The sequence below is a fragment of the Gopherus evgoodei genome, chromosome 5 (genome assembly GCF_007399415.2).
Source record: "Gopherus evgoodei ecotype Sinaloan lineage chromosome 5, rGopEvg1_v1.p, whole genome shotgun sequence".
Taxonomy (NCBI): Eukaryota; Metazoa; Chordata; order Testudines; family Testudinidae; genus Gopherus; species Gopherus evgoodei.
The window spans coordinates 31,885,427-31,906,817 of NC_044326.1; the positions used below are offsets into that span (position 1 = coordinate 31,885,427).

Genomic DNA, 21,391 nt, shown 5'->3' on the forward strand with positions numbered 1-21,391 from the left:
CTGCATGGCATGAAGAGTCTATAAAGTAACTGAATATAATGAGAAATTAACTGGCTAATATATAATCAAGGGATTGGGTTCTAAAATATATATGTATTCATCTTATGTAGTACAGACACAAATATCCTCCACTAAAATTTCACACATGCACACACAAGTCCAAGTTTTCAAACCAAGATGCTTAACGTTAGGTTCCTAAATCTACAGTTAGACACCTAACAATAAACATCAATAATTGTTGTTTTAGAGGTGCTGAGCACCTGCATCAGTCATTAAATCAATGGTGCTCTTGCGTGTGCTGCACCTTTAAAAATCAGGCCACTTTTGTCTATTGTTAGGCACAAAATGTTTGAAAATGTGGGGCACATTGTATATAAGGAAGAACAAGGAGCAAGTACTTTTAAACACATGAAATGCTGTACAATACCAAACACTGGAAAGGGGACAGACTCCGTTTATAAGTTTCCCACTGAATATGGAGGAAAGCTACACGGACTCCTAATCAGAATGCTGTACTTTGAATGGGCTGATAGCATTCCTATTCAATTAATCCCTGATCAGTGTTGGTGGATTACCAATATCAAATGTGAGTGCGGTAAGATCCCCATTGCTGCTGACATATACAATGAATGTGGAAATTACTGATCATTTCGTTGAATGTTTATTTTTGTTGTAGATCATATTCTCAAAATGCGCCAGGAAATACAAATCTGCCCATCAAAATGCTGATAAACAGTGCTAATGCCTTTGGACTGTGAGTCAAAGGAAGGAGACCCCGTCTGTTTCTAAACAGGAATAGTGTCAATTAAAACCTAAAACAGAGTTTTACCAGCTGATCAGTAACACTGTATGTTGATGAAGTAAACACTGGAAGCTTGCCTGTTGCTTCTTCAGTGCTCTCACATTCTTCAGCTCTGTCTGGAGTTCTTCCATTTGCTTTTTGTGACCGGTGCAGGATGCATATTGCTCCGACAGCTCCATCCTCAGAGTTTCTAGCAACAATAACAAAAGACTTATCAGGGAGTGAAGAAGGTAAGAGGCCAGACATAGGGCACTGCACACATCTACTTTTGCAGTAGGAGATGAAGAAGTTAAAGCATTAAGTTTTGCCTTGACACTCAATTGTGCCACCATTCTGTCCACTGAATAAGACTGGAAAGAGCAAGAACATAAGAATGGCCATAGTGGGTCAGACCAAAGGTCCATCTAGCCCAGTATCCTATCTTCTAACAGTGACCAATGCCAGGTGTCCCAGAGGAAGTGAACCTAACAGGTAATGATCCAGTGATCTCTCTCCTGCCATCCATCTCCACCCTCTGACAAACAGAGGCTAGGGGCACCATTCCTTACCCATCCTGGCTAACAGCCATTAATGGACTTAACCTCCATGAATTTCTCTACTTCTCTTTTAAACCCTGTTATAGTCCTTGTCTTGCACAGGTTGAATAGTCTGAAACACTTCCTAGGGAATTGTATTAATATGGAGATATACACACCTATCTCATAGAACTAGAAGGGACCTTAAAAGTACTGATTTTGCCCCAGATCCCTAAGTGGCCCCCTCAAATATTGAACTCACAACCCTAGGTTTAGCAGGCTAGTCCACAAACCACTGAACTATCCTTTTTCTGTGAGTTTAACATCTCCTTAGTAACCAAATTAGAATCTTACATAAGGTTCTTACACACATTTCTGACTTCCCAGCTTCTCTTTTCTGTACAGCCAGCTACCAGCATCAAGTGAAAAGCTGATTTTCTAACACCACTTTTTTTTCATATTTCTGCAAATGAATAAGTAGTTTTTAACTTCGCACGGGTTGCTTCCTCTTTTGGGCCCTTGTTCAGCAAAGCCTGTGTTTAACTCCTAGCATGTGAATGCTCCTACAGGATTCACTTTTTCTGCTACTCCTCTTTCACCTCTGGGTGAGATTCATCACTTTACAGAGGGCCAGCAGGAGGCCTGTGCACCACTTTGTCCCTCCTGTAGTTTGGGACTTAGAGATGTGCAGGCCTACGGTGGCCCTCAGGGCTGGCTAAAGCTTTTTTGCCGCCCCAAGCGGTGGGAAAAAAATATATAAAGCTGTGATTGGTGGCAGCTCTACCGTGCTGCTTCATTCTTTGGCAGCAATTCGGTGCCAAGTCCTTCACTCCGAGAGACACTGAGGGACCCGCTGCCAAATTGCCACCAAAGACCTGGATGTGCCACCCCTTTCCATTGGCCTCCTCAAGCACCTGCTTTCTTTGCTAGTGCCTAGAGCCAGCCCTGGTGGCCCTCAGCACAAGGGTGAATTTCCACTCATATGTCCAAGTGTAGTGGCATGTCCATTTTTTAATGGTTTTAGGCTACTAGTTAGTTATTGTTAAATGGGTCTAAATCATTTTATTATACAATGAAATATATTGATTTCTTATGATTTCACATGACAACTTAATGGTAATTACAATAGTGTGCGCGCCACGAGTATTGCTTTTTTAAAAGTAAAGATGATAACATTTGCATCATTCAGCCTCACTTTTCCCTCACTTTCTTGCCAGGTGAAAAAAAAAAAGCCCAAACACTTCACTTATGATCCAGTACCAGGTAAGTCACACTGGCTAGAAACAATCAAGACAGAGGCAATTGCAAAAGAAAAGACTTAGTGTAATCAGGAGTGTTCAGACTTTATTCAAGTGAGGGCTGTGCAGGCAATTTGCCATGAATCTGGGGGATAGGGTGACCAGATGTCCTGATTTTATAAAAACAGTCCTAATATTTGGGGCTTTTTCTTATATAGGCACCTCTTACCCTCCATCCTGATTTTTCACATTTTTTTTTTAGGAGGGAGGGATAGCACAGTGGTTTCAGCATTGGCTTGCTAAACCCAGGGTGTTCTGAGTTCAATTCTTGAGGTGGCTACTTAGGGATCTGTAGCAAAAATCAGTACTTGGTCCTTCTAGTAAAGGCAGGAGGCTGGACTTTGATCTCTCAGGGTCCCTTCCAGCTCTATGAGATAGGTATAGCTCTATAATATAGACTTGCTCTCTGGTCACCCTACTGGGGGACGTGCTTAATTTGCAGAAAGTAGAGCAAATTGAAGCCTCTCAGCTTTAAGGTGCTGTGCAAAGAGACTACAGGTCCCAGCACACAATACTGCATCTAGACCTGAGCATTTTAGGCTGAGATATTTGCAGATCACAGTAGTATGATGAAGGCTGCCATTGGCAGCATCATAGAACTCAGTGGGACACACTTGGGCCACAGCTGATAATTCCTGATGTAAAAGAAACAAAGAAAATCTGACAAATTTCCAGCTATCATGTACTGATTTGCTGTGTCTGCAACAGCAGCTTTATTAAACAGGCCACTGACAACTAGGAGCTAAGTTAACAATAAGCATGTATGACTAAAACTTTGGGAAATACAGCAGGGGCTGACAGAAAGCTGAATTTGCAGGGCATGGAATGACCAGCGCATTTCTCAAATGATAATAAAGTAGGAAGCTCTGTGTGACACATGGCTTGTTGTACCTATCAGTGCAGCTTGCTGTTTTTGTAGCCGTTCAAGTTCACCCTGTAATTCTTTCTTTGCCTTCTCTTCCAAAGCCTGTACTTCCGCTCTGTGAGACCGATGTTGGATTTTGATGTGGTCATCATATTTTTTCTTCAAATGTTCTTCTGCCTCCTGCAAGCAAGGTAAATATACGTAGGGCCTAATTCACCACTTTGCTGCTCCAGCTTTAATGCAAGGTGAATCAGACCCTTCATATGCACAGCATATTTAATTTGCAGCATCACCAAATGTTGATATTTCATCAACACAAGATTAGCAGAAGACTCAAGAAAAAATAAAACCAGGCAACAAAGGAACAGAAGTTTTCCAGACTTCTTATAGTAGAATTTGAGAGGTTCTCAATGTTTGTATCAACTGTGAAACACAAAATGTTGAAAACTGTACTATTAGTCATTAGAAAGGTAATTTTTCTTCAGGTTCCAGTAAGGCCTCAGCATTATTGGTTATTAGTATATATTGGCCAAAACCTGCAGTCCTTACTTGGTCCATATTTGGACAAAATAAACATGCCCTTGTCGGTGAAATTTTAACTGAGTCTAGCCTGCAGGATATGGCACTATGTGATTGGGACATTCTGAGAGCCAAATGCGCCCCTAAATTAGATTTGTACCACCTGACTGACTTCATTGTGGTTTTCCAAGTGTCCAAGGCAGAAGCTGTAAACAAATGGTCTAAGTTATAACCATCCCAGGGGGAATTTACCACGTATAGTAGAACCTCAGAGTTACAAACACTAGCGTTATAAACACCAGAGTTACGAATTGACTGGTCAACCACACACCTCATTTAGAACAGGAAATTAGCAATCAGGCAGTAGCAGAGACTAAAATATATTTTATATATTTTAAAGTACTGTGTTAAACATAAACTACTAAAAATATAAAGGGAAAGTTTAAAAAAATTGACAAAGTTAGGAAACTGATTTTTCTGTGCTTGTTTTATTTAAATTAAGATGGTTAAAAGCAGCATTTTTCTTCTACATAGTAAGTTTCAAAGCTGTATTAAGTTTATGTTCAGTTAAACTTTTGAAAGAACTATCATAACATTTTGTTCAGAGTTATGAACATTTCAGAGGTACAAACAACCTCCATTCCCACAGTGTTTGTAACTGTGAGGTTTTACTCTATAACTAGAAAAGGTAATTTATCATAGGTGTGCAATGTGGTTATGAAGTCAATGTCACAAGCACCTGGATATTTTAAAATTTACCTTTTCCTTGAATGGAAACCTCCCTTTAGGACAATGCACAGTATGAATTTTGATTATTATTTTGTCAATGAGGTAAATCTACATAAGCATTTAAAAGCAGTGGATTTTTTTAAACTTTCTTCAGTCTGAATACATTAAAATAATCAGTTTATTATATTGTAAATAAATATTCTATGTAGAAATGGGTTATGGATGAACCTGAAAAAGTCAGTGTCCTATTAACAATATACTTAAATACATATTTCTTAGGAATTTCCTCTTATTCTTGAGGCCGGGCTCAGATAATTCCTATAAAAACATTTCATTCACAGTGTGATCTATAGTCAAGCACTGACAAAGAAATATAGCACAACAGCAGGGCCGCGATTGATCAGAACAGCAGGGTAGCCTGTTACTTGAAATAATATTGACCTATCTTTAGGATAACTGGGAATACCTTAATTTAGAGAATCATCTCTCCATTTATAGTTACCCTAAGATGATTTAAGTCTGAACCAAGTAAGAAAATAAAAATATACAGCACCAATGTGAGTACAAAACTACCCTGAGTTCCTGATTTTTGCTTTTCTCTAGCATTTGTAGAGCTCTCTGATGTGATGCCTCCAGCTGTGCTTTAACATTCTGGCTTTGTTGAATGGTGTCTGAAAGATCCTGCAAAAGCTTCTCTCTCTCTTTGCGGGACTGTAGAGTCTGCTCCTTCAGAGATTCTTTGAAGTTATTTGCTTGCTGGTCTAAAGTTTGCTTCAGCTGAGCAACCTTCAACAATGGTACAATTAGTAGACTGTGGTTAGCTGTTAACCTCATCAATTATTATTTGTATTACTACAGCACCTACAAACACTAGTCAGGACCCCACTGTGCTATATACTGTACAAACCACTGCACTCAGCTGCTTCGCAGCATCAAAACAGACTCATCTGAAGAAAGTGTGTTCAGTTTTGCTATATTTTATGAACATGTGATGCTCTATGAAAACAGGACATTCATTTCCTGGTGGGAGAGAGCCCCCTATTTCTCTCAATGATGATCCTGCTGGTTTATCTAGCTCTGAAAATCATGGCCAGCTTGAAGAATGGTGGATGCCACAGAACACCTTGAGGATGGAGGTGTTTGACTGGTGGGAAATGGAGCAATTCTGCAGGGATGCTAATAACCTCCGAGAAAGAATATAATGAAACACTACCATCCTTTTCCCACCTACCATCTGGTTAGACTGCATCAAGTAATTTACCAACAAAAATAAAGCATCAGAGCTTTGATCTCTTATCTTTCCAAATCATCTCCCGCTCACGTGGGTAGCCCATTGTCCAGGCTGCATAGTAACGAAGGGCACAATTCAAAGAGCAGGTTCAAGAGCACCGTTAATTGAGTGGCATTTGAGTTGTGACATCGAAGGGTCCACTGACGAAATGGTAGATAAAGAGTTTAGTGCAAACTCCCGTTAGCGGTAATGAGAGTTCTGTGCATCACATCCTAGACTTATATAGAGTCAGACTCTTTAAGGTCAGAAAGGACCATTATGATCATCTAGTCTGACCTCCTGCACAATGCAGGCCATAGAATCTCACCCACTCACTCCTTTATCAAACCTGTGTCTGAGCCATTGAAGTCCTCAAATCATGGTTTAAAGACTTCAAGGTGCAGAGAATCTTCCAGCAAGTGACCCGTGTCCCACGCTGCAGAGGAAGGCCAAAAAAACCCAGAGCTTCTGCCAATCTGCCCTGGAGGAGAATTCCTTCCTGACCCCATATATGGCAATCAGCTAAACCCTGAGCATGTGGGCAAGACTCCCCTGCCAGACACCCAGGAAAGAATTCTCTGTAGTAACTTAGATCCCACCCCATATAACATCCCATCGGGCATGTTTACTGCTAGTAGCCAAAGACGAATTAATAGCCAAAATTAGGCTATCCATTATACCATCCCCTCCATAAACTTATCAAGCTTAGTCCTGAAGCCAAATATGTCTTTTGCCCCCACTACTCCCCTTGGAACTCTGTTCCAAAACTTCACTCCTCTGATGGTTAGAAACCATCATCTAATATCAAGTCTAAACTTCCTGATAGCCAGTTTATATCCATTTGTTCTTGTGTCCACATTGGTACTGAGCTTAAATAATTCCTTTCCCTCCCTGATATTTATTCCTCTGACCTATGGTGTGTGCTTTCCCTCTCTCACCCTAATGAATAAATTCAGAAGAAATAATATTTACCATATGAGTAACTAGAATTACAGCTTTCTCTTTGGGGGGGCAATGGGGCCATTTATTGTATGCTCATTCCCTTTTTTTTTTTAATTGCTACATTTCTAAATAACTAGCAACAGATTCTTCAAAAAAGCTACCACAACAAAATTCACTGTTGCAGATGTCTCACAAGCCAAGGAGCACATCTACCATGTAAGAGTTCTGTCACCGTACCTGAGCTTGTAAATCCATCTTTTGGTTGTGACACTCCTCCTGCAAAACCTTTGCTTCTTTTACCTTCTCTTTCTGTAAAGTAGTAAGAGAAGGCTGCCTGTCTTCCCTTTTGGGGACACGTGCATTTTCCAGCCTTAAAGAAACAAAGCCCATGTTGTTAAAGGGAGAGCCTCGCAGGCCAACAAATCCGTACCCCTGTAATTTACTTAATGTGATCAACACATTTCCAAACTGGTCACATTATTGCCTTTCTCCATACTACTGCATGCTCATTTTACTCTTCTTCCCTGTGGTCTAGCTTTTCTAGGTTTACATCAGCTAATTACAATTACTTGTCAAGTGGAAAAGCTTTATTAGCTGCTGATAGTCTACAGTTGCTTTGCACTCGTGGCACTCATTCATGACTGCAATGGCCAGAGGGAGGTGCTAATGAGCAATGCAAGGCCACTCCCTCACTCCACAGGACAGCTTCCATGCAGAGTTTCTCCCAGGGTCTCACTGTGCTCCCTCTCTCTAGGTGCTTAGCCCTTCCTGCCAGGGCTGAGCATGCCTGCTGCCCTTCTCCAGGGGCTGAGCACTCTCCCAGTGGATTTACTTGACCTCTCCCCATTCCCAGACACGCATGGCCCATCCCACACACTTGGTGTGCCCTTACCCTTCTCAGGTTCAGCACACAACCGCTCCAAACCTCTGAAGGGATGTAGCTCCCAAGGTCTCAGGATACTCCTCTCTACTGTCTCCATTAACATACTCCAAGTACAACCTAAATTCCAAGTCACTTTATAACACTGGAGCCCTCTGATTGCACTGTACCGTGGCTTGGCTTCATTTCTGGTCCCTGTCTGTGCTCTTAAGGGCTCTTGGCCTTTGCCCCTTTCTCTCTGCAGTTTAGACCTGTCTTTCTGCTGCAGAAATGGATCCTGGGATTAAAAGAAAAAGGCAAATATGAAGCTTGCTGTTAGAGATACTTTCAGCTTAAACACAAGCTCTTTGTTTCTATTGTAAAGTTACTTTAATTTGCTATTTGTAATTTTTTTTTCCAAAAATTTATTTCCTCTGCAAAACAATCAAAGGAGGACAGGAAGGAACTTTGCATATAATTGGCAGGGCTGGTAGTGGTGGGGCTGGTATTGTTTATAGCTTTGAGTAAAATAAAAGCAGGGTAGTCTTTGTTCCTTTGTATGTGATGATCACATGAAACATGTGGTAATGAATCTGCTGTGGCTGTGAATTTGCAACACTGGGGGCAAAACTCAGAACCTGCTGTTCCAACAACACAGGTCTCTAGCACCTGAGGCATATCTCTCCCCTAGTTAGATATTTTATATCCTGTATAGGCTGGTCACAAGAGGGACTAAGGTCTGGTCTACACTATGCATTTAAACCGATTTTAGCAGCATTAAACCGATTTAACGCTGCACCCGTCCACACAACGAGGCCCTTTATATCGATATAAAGGGCTCTTTAAATCGGTTTCTGTACTCCTCCGCGACGAGAGGAGAAGCGCTGAAATCGGTATTACCATATCGGATTAGAGTTAGTGTGGCCGCAAATCGACGGCATTGGCCTCTGGGCGGTATCCCGCAGTGCACCATTGTGACCGCTCTGGACAGCAATCTGAACTCGGATGCACTGGCCAGGTAAACAGGAAAAGCCCCGCGAACTTTTGAATTTCATTTCCTGTTTGCCCAGCACAGAGCTCTGATCAGCACGGGTGGTGATGCAGTCCCAAATCCAAAAAGAGCTCCAGCATGGGCCGTACAGGAGATACTGGATCTGATCGCTGTATGGGGAGACAAATCTGTTCTATCATAGCTCCGTTACAGAAGACAAAATGAAAAACATCATCTCCAGGCGATGACAGACAGAGGCCACAGCACAGTGCTGTGTCACAAGCTAAGGGAAAGCCAAAGAATCAAATGGACGCTCATGGAGGGAGGGAGGGAGTACTGAGGACTCCAGCTATCCCACAGTCCCCGCAGTCTCCGAAAAGCATTTGCATTCTTGGCTGAGCTCCCAGTGCCCGTGGGGTCAAACACATTGTCCGGGGTGTTTCAGGGTATATGTCATCAATTTACCCCCCCTCCCTCCCCATGAAAGAAAAGGGAAAAAAATCGTTTCTTGACTTTTTATATGTCACCCTATGTCTACTGCATGCTGCTGGTAGATGCGGTGCTGCGGCAATGAATAGCAGCATTCTCTCCCCTCCCCTCCCCGGTGGCAGACGGTACAATATGACTGCTATCCATCGTCATCAGCCCGTGAGTGCTCCTGGCTGGCCTCAGGTGAGGTTGGCCGGGGGTGCCTGGCTAAAAATAGGAATGACTCTTGGTCATTCCCGGTAGATGGTACAGAACGGCTGGTAACTGTCCTCATCATAGCAACTGGGGTTTGAGTTCCATCAGACCCCCACCCCCTTTCATGTCTAAAGAAAAAATTCTGTACTGCCTGGACTATCATAGCAGCGGGATGCTGGGCTCCTCTCCCCACCACCATTTAATGTCCTGCCTGGACTATCATAGCAGCTGGAGGCTGCCTCCCCTTCATTTTATCTCACTAAAATGTCAGTGTTTCTTATTCTTGCATTCTTTATTACTTCATCACACAAATGGGGGACACTGCCATGGTAGCCCAGAAAGGTTGGGGGAGAAGGGAATCAATGGGTGGGGTTGTTGCAGGGGCACCCCCCGTGAATGGCATGCAGCTCATCATTTCTGCAGGATCTGACATGGAGCGGCTGTGCTCTCTGGTTCTCTAGTACACTTGCCCCATATTCTAGGCAGGACTGACTATTTTTAGATAAACCATACAGGAGGGATTGACTCGAGGAGTCATTCCCATTTTTGTCTTTGCACCCCCACCCGACCTCAGTGAAGGCCAGCCAGGAGCACCCATAACAGCAGCAGACGGTACAGAACAACTAGTAACCATCTCTGCTACCTTGCAATGGCAAATGAATGCTGCTGTGTAGCACTGCAGTACCACCTCTGTCAGCAGCATCCAGTATACATACGGTGACAGTGAGAAAGGCAAAACAGGCTCCATGGTTGCCATGCTATGGCGTCTGCCAGGGCAATCCAGGGAAAAAGGGCGCGAAATGATTGAAAGCAACAGCAGACACGGAGGAAGGAATGAGTGACGACATTTACCCAGAATCACCCACGACACTGTTTTTGCACCATCATGCATTGGGATCTCAACCCAGAATTCCAATGGGCGGGGGAGACTGCGGGAACTATGGGATAGCTACCGACAGTGCAACGCTCCGGAAATCGACGCTAGCCTCGGTACATAAACGCACACCGCCAAATTAATGTGCTTTAGTGTGGCCGTGTGCACTCGACTTTATACAATCTGTTTTACAAAACCGGTTTATGTAAAATCGGAATAATCCCATAGCATAGACGTACCCTAAGTCTGACATTCCATTCAGTTCATAGATACGGCATTGGTGCTCATAAGTGCAAACCAGAACACTGTATTCCCTCCACTTAGGTGCTGTTGTCCTGGAGTATATGAGGCTCACAGGAGCTCAAATCCAACATTCAGGAACCAGTTGCCTATAAATGTGTGGCTGCTTGGCACACAACTGTTGCCTCTGATTCTCCTCTGGGCTTGGTTTAACAGGGCAAGGGTGAGAGAAGAATATATAATATAGTGGCTTGTGTGAATTTGTCCCACTGGTCTTGCTGGATATATTATCAATTCTGATCATACATTTGCTGCCCCTCAAGTAGCTGTCTCACAAAGGCCTGAAGTCCTAGCAGTAGTACAGATAGTGGGGATACTCTTTTAGCTCAAGCAGTAAAAGTCCACTTTTTGGATTGCGATCCCTGATGCTGCATGTGTAGCAGTTTAGCTGGGGAACATGGCCATTTGTGTCCATGGCTGCATTACAGTGTTTGTACTTAAGACAAAATAGAGGGCTGCAAGCAGCGGTAAGCCTTGCTAAAAATAAGCTCTCGCAGGGCTGCCAAGAACAAAAAGTTTATCTAACAGGGCAGTTGAATCAACCCTGATGATTTTTATATATATCAGACTTCCCTACTCACCATTCATTACATGCATAGAGAAAGTTGGAAACAAATTCAAGTCTCTGACGTGTGGCCAGGTCTCTTTCAAATATTCATTGTGGGGGGTTGGGGCGATGTGTGGATTAGATCAGGGGCTGGATGTGGATATTGGAACTTTTCACATAGTTTGATAGGTCAAATCAAGCTGCGGTCAGTAGCAAAAGAAAGTTACAATCTGACAGTCTATATGAACCACTGGGGTGGCCTATGCAAAGTCAGGTGGTAGACTCAGTCTAGTGGCTAATGGACAGGTGCACACATCACACAAAGAGATCACACAATATTAGTTATACCGAGACTTGTTACTTAATGTATATAGAAACTAAACTAGTTACATCTAGTGTCCTTGTGCCATTATGGCAAGAAGCACAAGTGGTGTGCGTGCAGTTAAAATCACTCTGGCAGGAATATACACTGTGCACTTAGTTAATCTATGGTATATTTAGTGCCATCTACTGGCACAATTATATAAAAGCTATTTTGAGCAGATTAAAAAAGACTGATAGGAATAAGCATTCAGGTTCATTTATCCCAGTAAAATATGTACTCATTAAGATCAAATGTAAACTTAATGCACCATATCAAAGGATACGTCTGTCTGTTCATTTGTAAGCAGCAGTAAAAACAGCATGCATAATGTAAGCAGATAAAGAGCGTAGTCCAAAAAAACACCTTTTGACTAAGAGATTCCAAATCACAAAGTCTGACTAAAAAAATAGGACACTTGGGACAAAAAGCTGCATTTCAGAACTCCAGCTCAGGACTGAGGGCCTGATCCTACAAGCCCTCTGTGTGTGTGAAAGCCCACCATGACTTACAAAATGAGTGAGAGGGCCCTGCACACTGGGCTCTGCAAAGAGTATGAACCCAATCCTGCAAACTGTATTCATGTGAATAATCTTCACCTACTCATACAGTCCAATTGAGTTTAAGGGAAATGCTTGCATGAATAAGGACTATTGCATGAGTAACTGTATCCAGGCTCACACCCTATTATTATTCATTAAAATAGGGTGATTTATTTATGTTTTAAACATTTTTTTTGGTAATGTTCCAAGGAACTAATCACACTGGCTATAAATATACTTAGTGCAGGCAGATGCTGGGCAAGCTTCCCTCATCCACCTGCCAACTGCACCCACCTTCCAACACTGCTACTATTTTAGCCCGAGGTCTCACTGAAAAAGAAATGGTGAATCAGCTCAGGTCTGTGATTAGGCCAACTGGCCACTTGGGCCTAAGATGAAACCAACACGTTTATTGTGACTTGTGAGCTATGGAGGTCATGGCTGTTTTACCACATGTAATGGAAAGACAGCACTTCCTGACGGTTTTAGATACTGCTGTTGCTGATAAAATTGGCCTTCAAAATAACACGAGGATGTCTACACTTCTGGGTTTACGAGTGTTGAGCCATAGGTTTTTGCTACTAGCATTCACACTGGAAGCACTTAGACATGCATCTAGGCTAGGGGCTGTAGAATATGAGGAAGCATACCCATTTGGGGGTGTGGGTAAGAATGTGTGTCACCATCTGACCCACCTAACTACTCACCCACTTTGTGATGTGGGTGTACCAATTACAAGGTGAACCACGCTTGAGACAACATAGTCCCCCACTGTCACTTCCACAATTCCCTGTCTGTATGTTCCTGCTTTTCAGCTCCCTCAGTTCCCTCCCACTTGTTCTCTATGGGTCAGAAGATACCCACTGTTTATGTTCCCTTGAACAGCATTTTGCCCCCTCCCCTTTTGTGCATGGAGATTGTACTGACAAATCAGATTCCTGCCTGGCCATTTCAAAATGGCTGAACCCCAGCATGATGCAAGCTGCCAGGAGCACCACACCAGGTGCTGCATGGTGATCCAGAGCCATGACTTTAGTAGGAGCTTGCATAATATTCATCTCAATGAAAAGATTTCAGAGGCTAGCTGAGCAGGGCATCCACTGGACAGTGGTACCATTCTGGGAGCAGATTAAACACCTCAAGTCCGTATACTGCAAGGCAAAGTTCTCCAACTGCCAGACTGGTCACATGGCCCACACATGCCCTGCTGTGGGGAGCTCAGCATGGTGTTTGGCACCGGTCCGAGCACTAAACACAGCATCTGACATGATTTCCTCCTGATTGCAGAGGGTCTTCTTGTGAACCAGGAGGAAGGAGAGGCAGGCATGACAGGAGCTGCCTATAGAACTTGGTGCTCCCAGTCAGGACCCCCCAGCAGGATGGGTTAGCAGACAGTCCTGGCAGATCCCCTCAGGTCCTGTTTGGGGAGACAGAGTGCAGAGCTGGGGCCCTGATCCACAGCCTGGTAAGCACCAATCATCAAGTTTTCTATTATTATTGCCAAATACTTCTTCTTCAGTATATTAGGGCAGGATTTGGGGATATGACAAATAATTTTTTTCATGCAGGAGGATGCTAGATTCCAGGAGGACAAGTGTTTATCTTGGGTGGTGGGTACTATACTTCAACTCCCCTACGGGACATTCCCTACAAACTGCCCCTGCCCTGAGCTACCCAAGATGGATGCCAGGTGGAAACACCACAAAAAACACTTTTTATCCTGGGTGGTTTACTACAGCCATCCATAAAGAATTCCTGGCCACTCCCACCCCACAAACTACCCAAGATGGATGCCAAACAGCAGGGGAAAAAATGAAACAATTATGTAAACTCAAAACTCTGTTTCATTCATAGTATCCAATTAAGCCTTCCTATAAGGGTACAGGATTCATGGCCTAGAAGGCATGAATGCAGAATTTTGCCAGTAATGCTTTTTATAAAGCCAGGATTGACTATGTAGTATGGCTATATTCCTTGGTTTTTCCATCAACTGCTTACAAGCCTATTTGGCTGCAGAAATTGGTAAAGTTAATTGTAACTGTCATTGCTTTTAGTTCATTCACCCTGTTATTGGTACAAAAATGTACTTTGCTGTTCCCTATGGTAGCACTTATACATCCGTGGGGCTTCAGAAAGTGGTAAAGTTCTTTGTGACTGTCATTAATTCATCCTGGCAACATTACATTTGAATTCTTTGGCTAGACATTTGTCCCACGTTGTGATGATGGTGTGTCCATTGCAAGTCCATTTTTATTCTTCTGGACTCTCTGAATAGGCCAGTTCAGATGATTGCTCACGCAGCAGGTAGTGCTGTGGTCACGCAGCAGGTAGTGATGTTTTTTCTCTTGATGAGGCAAGTGATGTTTGGGGCAATCAGTGTAGCCAGTGGTATTTGCAGATCGCTGGTCTTGAGTTCACCAGGTTCTTAGGAGTTACCCTTAGCTGCTACATCATGGTGGTGCACTGAATGGTCACCCCTGACCAGTCTTAGTGCTAAAGGCCTATAGACCCACAGCAACCACTCCCCAGGCCCCTGATAGGATGGACGGGTAGCACTCCATTGGGTACCTGGACTACATAAAAAACCCAACAGGAAAAGGAAGCTGTCTGAGCAACAGACTATTGCCTACTGGTTCCAGCCTGACCCTACCTTGTTGCCCTGAAACCTTGCCCACCTCACCTCCCCAACCCACTGACCCTGCCCCTGGGATTGCACCTTCTGATAACTGACCCCTGTGAAAACTCCAGCCATTTCCCCAGACTGCCAGGATACTACTTGACAACCTGTGCACACTTGACTACTGCTCTGGACTGCCACTTAGCCGCCTCAGCCACCAGGCATTACAGTTTGCTCAGACCATGCTGGTCTCCACTGAGGATTTTTCTACCCCAAAAGGGTATAGAACTCACAGGTACAGAGCCACAAGGGATGTTGAGCCTCCAGGAGCAGATCACTTGCCTGCAGGTGGAAAACCAAGCTTTACAATGGACCAACTTTGTGCAGAAAAATCACACCCTTCAAGAACAGCTCACAAGACTGCAAGAGAAAACATCTCCTGCAGACCCACAGCCCACATTTCCATCAGGAGCCAAACTCACAGTACCTTACCTGAGTGCTACAACAGGACCCATAGCAAGTTCTGGGATTTAATGAAGCAGTGCATGCTCCAGTCCCTGGAAATTGGCCAAGTGCCTCAAGACAGGCAGACCCATTCGTAAACTGGACCACCAGTACCTTGGTCCCTACCAGATCTGCAGGCAGATCAACCAAGTAACCTTCAAACTTCAACTTCCCCGATATCTTAAGATGCAACCTGTATTCCATGTCATGCTCCTTAAACTTTTCTCCAACAATCTTTTCCCCCCCAACGGAAACAACTTGCCCCTCCACCAGTCCAAATCCAAGGTGAATACCTGATCCACAAAACTTAGATTCACAGATATGAAGAGGGAAGATATGGATGGTACCTTGTTGACTAGGAAGTGTACAGGCTGGAAGACCAGTCTTGGGAACCATATCATCATGTGCACCCTCCAGAAAAAGCCAGAGCCTTCCATCCAGACAAGCCTGCTCCTTTGGTGCCCTGATGGGGATTATCTAAGAACCCCAGTATTGAGCCTAGGCACACTGGCATCATCCTTAGCTGCTATGCCACAGTAAGGCACTGAAATGCCATTCCTGACCAATAACCGTAGTGCTCAAGGCCTACAGACCCATAGCAACTACACCCCAGGTCCCTGATTGGCTGGACAGGCAGCACCATTGGGTACCTGAACTCTACAGAGGCCCCAACAGGAAAAGGAAGGTGTCTGAGCAACAGACAATTACCTGCTGGTTGCTGCCTGGACTGCCTTGCTGCTTTGCCTGACCTACCTTGTTGCCCTGCTGCCTCACCTGATCTTACCCTGTTACCTAGCATCCCTAATCCGCTGACTCAGCCCCTTGGATTGGATCTTCTAGCTATTGACCACTGCGAGAAATCTGACCATTTCCCTGGACAGCCTCTTATATGGCTTGACCTTCCGGCTACCTGACAACCTGTACACAATTGACTTCTGCTCCAGACTTCTCCCTAGACTGCGTCAGCCACCGGTCATTAGAGGTGCGCCTCATAATGCAAACTTTGGTTAATTCTCATCCTGATTTCATTCCCCTCCAGGACGATGACGTCTGAAAACTTTTCATGGAATAAAAATTCCAGATGATTTCTCAAATTTCTGGGAGCAGAAAATTCTTGGACCATGCTGGTAGCTCACTAAGCCCCTCTGCTCAATGGATATGCAGTTTCATGGCCAGTTTTCTAAAAATCTCCCTTGCATAAGTTGATGGGATCCCACCACTGGAACAGCATTTTTTTCCCCACTCTAGTATTTCAAAAATATTTATGTTCTCCAGTGGTTCACCCGCCTCAAACAAAAGTTAGAGCCACTATTGGTGATTGTCCCTGACCGATAGTGTCTTTCCTTGCATTCACTTCATAAAAATGTTCACCTTACAGATGTTGTGGAGAGCACAGCAGACTGCTATCACATGACCAGCACTGACCACAAGGGCATCCAAAGAGGTCAATAAATTGCACCATCTGACCTTTATCCTGCCAAAGGCAAACTCCACAACCATCCTACAACTTCTGAGGCATGTAACTGAACCTGCTTCTGCCAGGTTCAGTGTTGTCTGAGTATGGTTTCATGAGCCATGTTAGGATCAGGTCCCCCAAAATAATGGTAGGCAACAACACGCCATTGATAATGATATTATTAGGAGGATAAGGACCCAGCTTCTCTGAACAGGTAGTGTCTATAGCTCCTGAAAACTCATGTCAGGCATTTTGCCATTGCTACCAACATTGGTGTTTATGAAACTGTTCATGAAATGCCATAAAGTGTCCTGCCAATTGTCTACTCCACTGCATAAACCATTCACTAGCAAGCAGGGGCAGCTGATCAATCAGATCCATGGCTTGTCCCCGGGCTGGAACAGACAGAATTTGAGCAGGTTGCACAGCCAGAATTGATTTATGGTATCGCAACCTGAAAGAACTTCCACACAGGCAGTGAGGAAGAACAGACAAGTTCTAGCACTGGAGCAGCTCCATGTGGAGAGGACACCAAGGACTATGGGATAAACACCTATGAATACAGGGTTGGAATAACAAGTAGCTATAGTGTCATTCTGGACACAGCTACATAGGGTATGGCACATGTGCATCTCTGCAGTGTGGACTGGCAGCAGGCTTGACTGACATGTGGACAAATGCATATGAGCCAAGACATGGGTAAACTCTCACTGTAGACATATCCATAGTCAATGGTATATTACAGAGGTGGGCAAACTATGGCCTGCCAGCCACATCTGGCCTGCAGGATCGTCCTGCTTCCAGCTGGGGAGGCTAGCCCCTGGCCCCTCCCCTGCTGTCCCCTCTCCCCCACAGCCTCAGCTTGCTCTGCCACCAGCACTCTGGATGGCGGGGCTGCGAGCTCCTGCTTGGCAGTGCAGCCTTGTGGCTAGTTCCAGCTGAGTGGCACAGCTGCCAGTCCTGGTGTTCTGAGCGGCATGGTAAGGGAGTCGGGAGGTTTGATAAGGGGCAGAGGGTCCCAGAGGGCAGTCAGGGAGCAGTTGGATAGACGTGGGAGTCCTGGGGGTGGGTCTGTCAGGGGGTGGGGGTGTGGATAGGGATCTGGGGAGTCAGGTGACAGGAAGCAGTGGGGGTTGGATAGGGAGTGGGGGGCCTAGTAGGAAGCGATCAGGGGACAAGAAGCGGGGGGGGGGTTGGATGGCTTGGAGGTTCTGAGGGGGGCAGTCAGGAGGTGGGGAGTGGAGGGGCCAGATAGGGGGAAGGGATAGGCATAACACATATTAACGTTAATTTACTCCACAGCGTATTTTTTTTCTGGGCCCAAATACCACTGGGAGGAAGCATCAAAGTATAATTTTCAAATGAGGTGTTCAGATTCAGGCTTTGTATTTTTCAATTAAAAACCCAGGGTGCTTTTTCCTTTTGTGAATCAAATAAGTATGAAGAAGAGGGACATCTGAACTTCAACTGGGCTTACCAGGTTAGAAAGCTCTAAGAGAAGAACTAATAGTTCAAAACATTGGTAATATTAAGTTCACACAGACTAGGAACAGATTGAGCAGTAAATCTGCAGGGTCACAGAGAATAATGAATGAAGAGGAAATTGGATGGAAAAAGGATTTCCTATTTCAAATATTTTATTTTGTAGAAAGGGAGTTGGAGCTATACAAATAGGATAGGCATACAAACCAAATATTTCTTCTTAGGAATACATTATGCACCCCACTATTTCTAATATCTTAGACAGAGGTCCAGAAACAAAGGCTACATCCCACTAAACTTTTTTCTTATCTTTCAAGCCATGAAAAGGGGTTTCAAGATTCACCAGTGCATGCCCTCACTCCCGATCATTTTGCTACATTCAGCCTTTTTGCAGTCTTGCATTGCATTGCTTCAAAATATCTGGCCACACCCTCAGGTTGTTTAAACTGGCATAGCTCTACTGAAAGTCAATAGAGCTATGCCAATTTACATCAGCTGAATATCTGACTCATTTTATTTAGCATTCATAGACAATAATAACAGCAACAGCTTGTGTGACTTTATATTTTATACCATCCTACTGCAAAACAAAGCCTCTTGAAAGCACAGTCTGTTGCAGACCTAATACCATAATTCATACACTTCCATCCAACAAGACTTTGTGTTAAGGGATCAGAAGATGCATCAAATCCCTTTTCCACAGCTCCAACAGCAAGTAGCAGTATGTTTACTATGTGCTGCTGAATTATTTTCAAATTTCAATAGTATCGTGAAGTAAAGAGGGTAATTTTAAATTGTGGGATACCAAGTAATTTTAAGTTTAGAGAAACAAGAAATGGCAGGCCAACTCTTAGGCCTGGTCTACATGGGGTGTGTGTGTGGGGATCAATCTAAGATATACAACTTCAGCTATGAGAATAGTGTAGCTGAAGTCAACATATCTTAGATCGAATTAAAATTACTTACTTCGCATCCTTGCAGCACTGGATTGATGGCCACAGCTCCCCTGTCAACTTTGTTTCCGCATCTCGCACTGCTGGAGTTCAGCAGTTGACGGGAGAGCAATTGATTTATTGTGTCTACACTACACACAATAAATCAATCCTAGATAGATCGATCGCCATCCGCCGATCCAGTGGGTAGTGTAGACTTACCCTAATTGTTTCTCTTATCATCATCATCACCACAGGGGTGTGACTCCCACCATTTTAGTCACAGGCATTCTTTTAAGGGACACTATAATTGAGACCAGGCAAAATAATCACAATTATTAGCAATGGCTTTATTATTAAAGAAAAGCAAAGAAAACATTAAACAAAACTCCACAAATAATGAACTGGTTACTTCCATTACAATTGCATCTGTGTGCCTCTCTGTGCAGAGTTTTGGCAGCAATACCATTGAGAGTGAACTCTTACGTGTTCTTTATCTGGTAAATTAATCCTAAAGTATATTGTTTCATTTCCCAAAATTATTGTAAATTCATTCATACTTGAACTGCCTATAGTTGGACAAAATAATTTGTTTATAAGCAGGTAGATCCTGTTTAGTTAATAATAACCACCAGCAAGTTTATACATGAGAAAATAGGGAAACTTAACTGAATATTATGGAATCAAAGAGAGTTACTTAGAAGAAGCCATTTAAAGAGTCATCTTAAATTAGGCCAGTTAACCCAGGGCTGTAGCAACAAAGAACGTGGCCCCCTCCGAACATATGTCCGGGGCCCCTTACAATGCAGAAACTGGAATGTGATATTTATTTTATACAATATACAGGGTTCATATTATGTATACATAGGCCTATAGTGTACATGTATTCTGTATTTACGCAAAGCGCTTCTTTTGAGCCTTGTTCTCCGCAAATTGGTTAATCAATGCATCATAGTCCAGAGATCTGGCAATCTTGTTTTCGATTGAGATAACTGCAAGGGCAGAAAACCTGTCATCTGTCATGGTCGAGTGCAGGATATTCTTGATCAGTTTCATTCTGCTGAAGCTCCTTTCAGCACCAGCGGCAGTAACTGGTGTGGTCAGAAGAATTCTGATGCAAATGCAAAGATTCGGATATATCTCCTGAAGGCTGTTCTTGTATTATGTACGTTAAAAAATTGTTTGCCGTGACAAGGCCTCTCTCTTTCTCAATGACATAAATAAAACGATTCAATTCCATTATGAGTTCGTTGGCATCAATGTCTCCCATTTTTCTTTCAAAATTTTTGCTGTGATTCTCCAGTTCATTTTCTCTGTGACACTGCTTCAGGCTGTTAGCGTTGTACAGAAATCCAAACAACTTATACCACTCCACGAGTTGGTCAAATCGCGACGAAACAGAAGATATGGCCTGATCAGAGAGAACAAGAAAGAACTGCGATTTGAATTTTTCTTTGGCAGAAAGACGACTCGAATCATCAGCACATTCGTAATCAAACATTCTCTTCTTATGTCACACCATGGTTTCTGGAAACACCTGCTCAATATCCATATGCTCTGCTATTTCACGTGCATTTGTGACCACAGTTATATTCTGTATTTCAATAGTCTTCCAAAAACTTCATTGTAGTACCGACTTCTGCCTGCAGTATGTCAGTTGACACATCTGGTGACTGAATTAATTTGCTGGTTTTATTGACGTGAAATAGTATATTGTACCACATGTACACAGTCAGAACAAAAGGCCACGTAGTAACATGGTCTAAAAGCGCACTGGCTTCTGTTGCTGTATTGCCATCTTTCTTTTCGAGCGCATATTCTCGCAAAGATGACAAAGCATTGCACAATTCTTCAAGGTGATAATGCAATGGCTTCACAGCATCAATTCTCGACTCCCAACGAGTGTCCGATAACCCTTTAACAGATATTGGCATATGTTCTTGAAGAATATCCCAACGTGAAGGTGAAGAAAAGATAACGTATATTCTGTTAATCAGACCGAAAAAGTCAACGGCATATTTTGATGACCTTGCCGCATCTGAGATCACAAGATTCCAAGTGTGAGCGCCACATGGTACATACAAGGCACGGTCATTTATTTCTAGCATGCGGGCTTGAAATCCTTTATTCTTTCCTCTCATATTTGCGCCGTTATCATAAGCTTGGCCTCTCATGTCAGCAATGTCTATTCCTAAGTTGTTTGCCTTTTCAAGAAACGCTTCCGATAAGCCCTCGCCAGTTGTATCATGAACATTAAGCAAACCAACAAACGCTTCACGAATATTGACACCATCTTCACCGT

The 21,391-nt window shown here is 43.5% G+C and overlaps 1 protein-coding gene and 1 long non-coding RNA gene across 8 annotated transcripts in view; one reads left to right on the top strand and one right to left on the bottom strand.

Moving 5' to 3' along the window:
* Positions 1–21,391, bottom strand: part of FAM184B (family with sequence similarity 184 member B) — a 96,352-nt gene that overhangs the window by 12,298 nt on the left and 62,663 nt on the right. For 5 of the 7 annotated variants that reach the window (XM_030563884.1, XM_030563880.1, XM_030563879.1 and 2 more), the window contains 4 exons: positions 7,991–8,097; positions 7,178–7,310; positions 3,507–3,660; positions 880–992 (listed from right to left, as the gene is read on the bottom strand). In XM_030563884.1, the coding sequence (XP_030419744.1) occupies positions 880–992; positions 3,507–3,660; positions 7,178–7,310; positions 7,991–8,097 (507 nt within the window). The remainder of the gene's footprint in view (positions 1–879; positions 993–3,506; positions 3,661–7,177; positions 7,311–7,990; positions 8,098–21,391) is intronic. The other 2 variants (XM_030563883.1, XM_030563882.1) reach the window with 1 other exon arrangement.
* The window catches only part of LOC115652178, a 40,753-nt gene that overhangs the window by 5,288 nt on the left and 14,074 nt on the right, over positions 1–21,391 (top strand). The window contains exons 2-5 of the long non-coding RNA XR_004000576.1: positions 2,535–2,580; positions 3,582–3,671; positions 5,227–5,285; positions 13,386–13,563. This is a non-coding gene — a long non-coding RNA (uncharacterized LOC115652178). The remainder of the gene's footprint in view (positions 1–2,534; positions 2,581–3,581; positions 3,672–5,226; positions 5,286–13,385; positions 13,564–21,391) is intronic.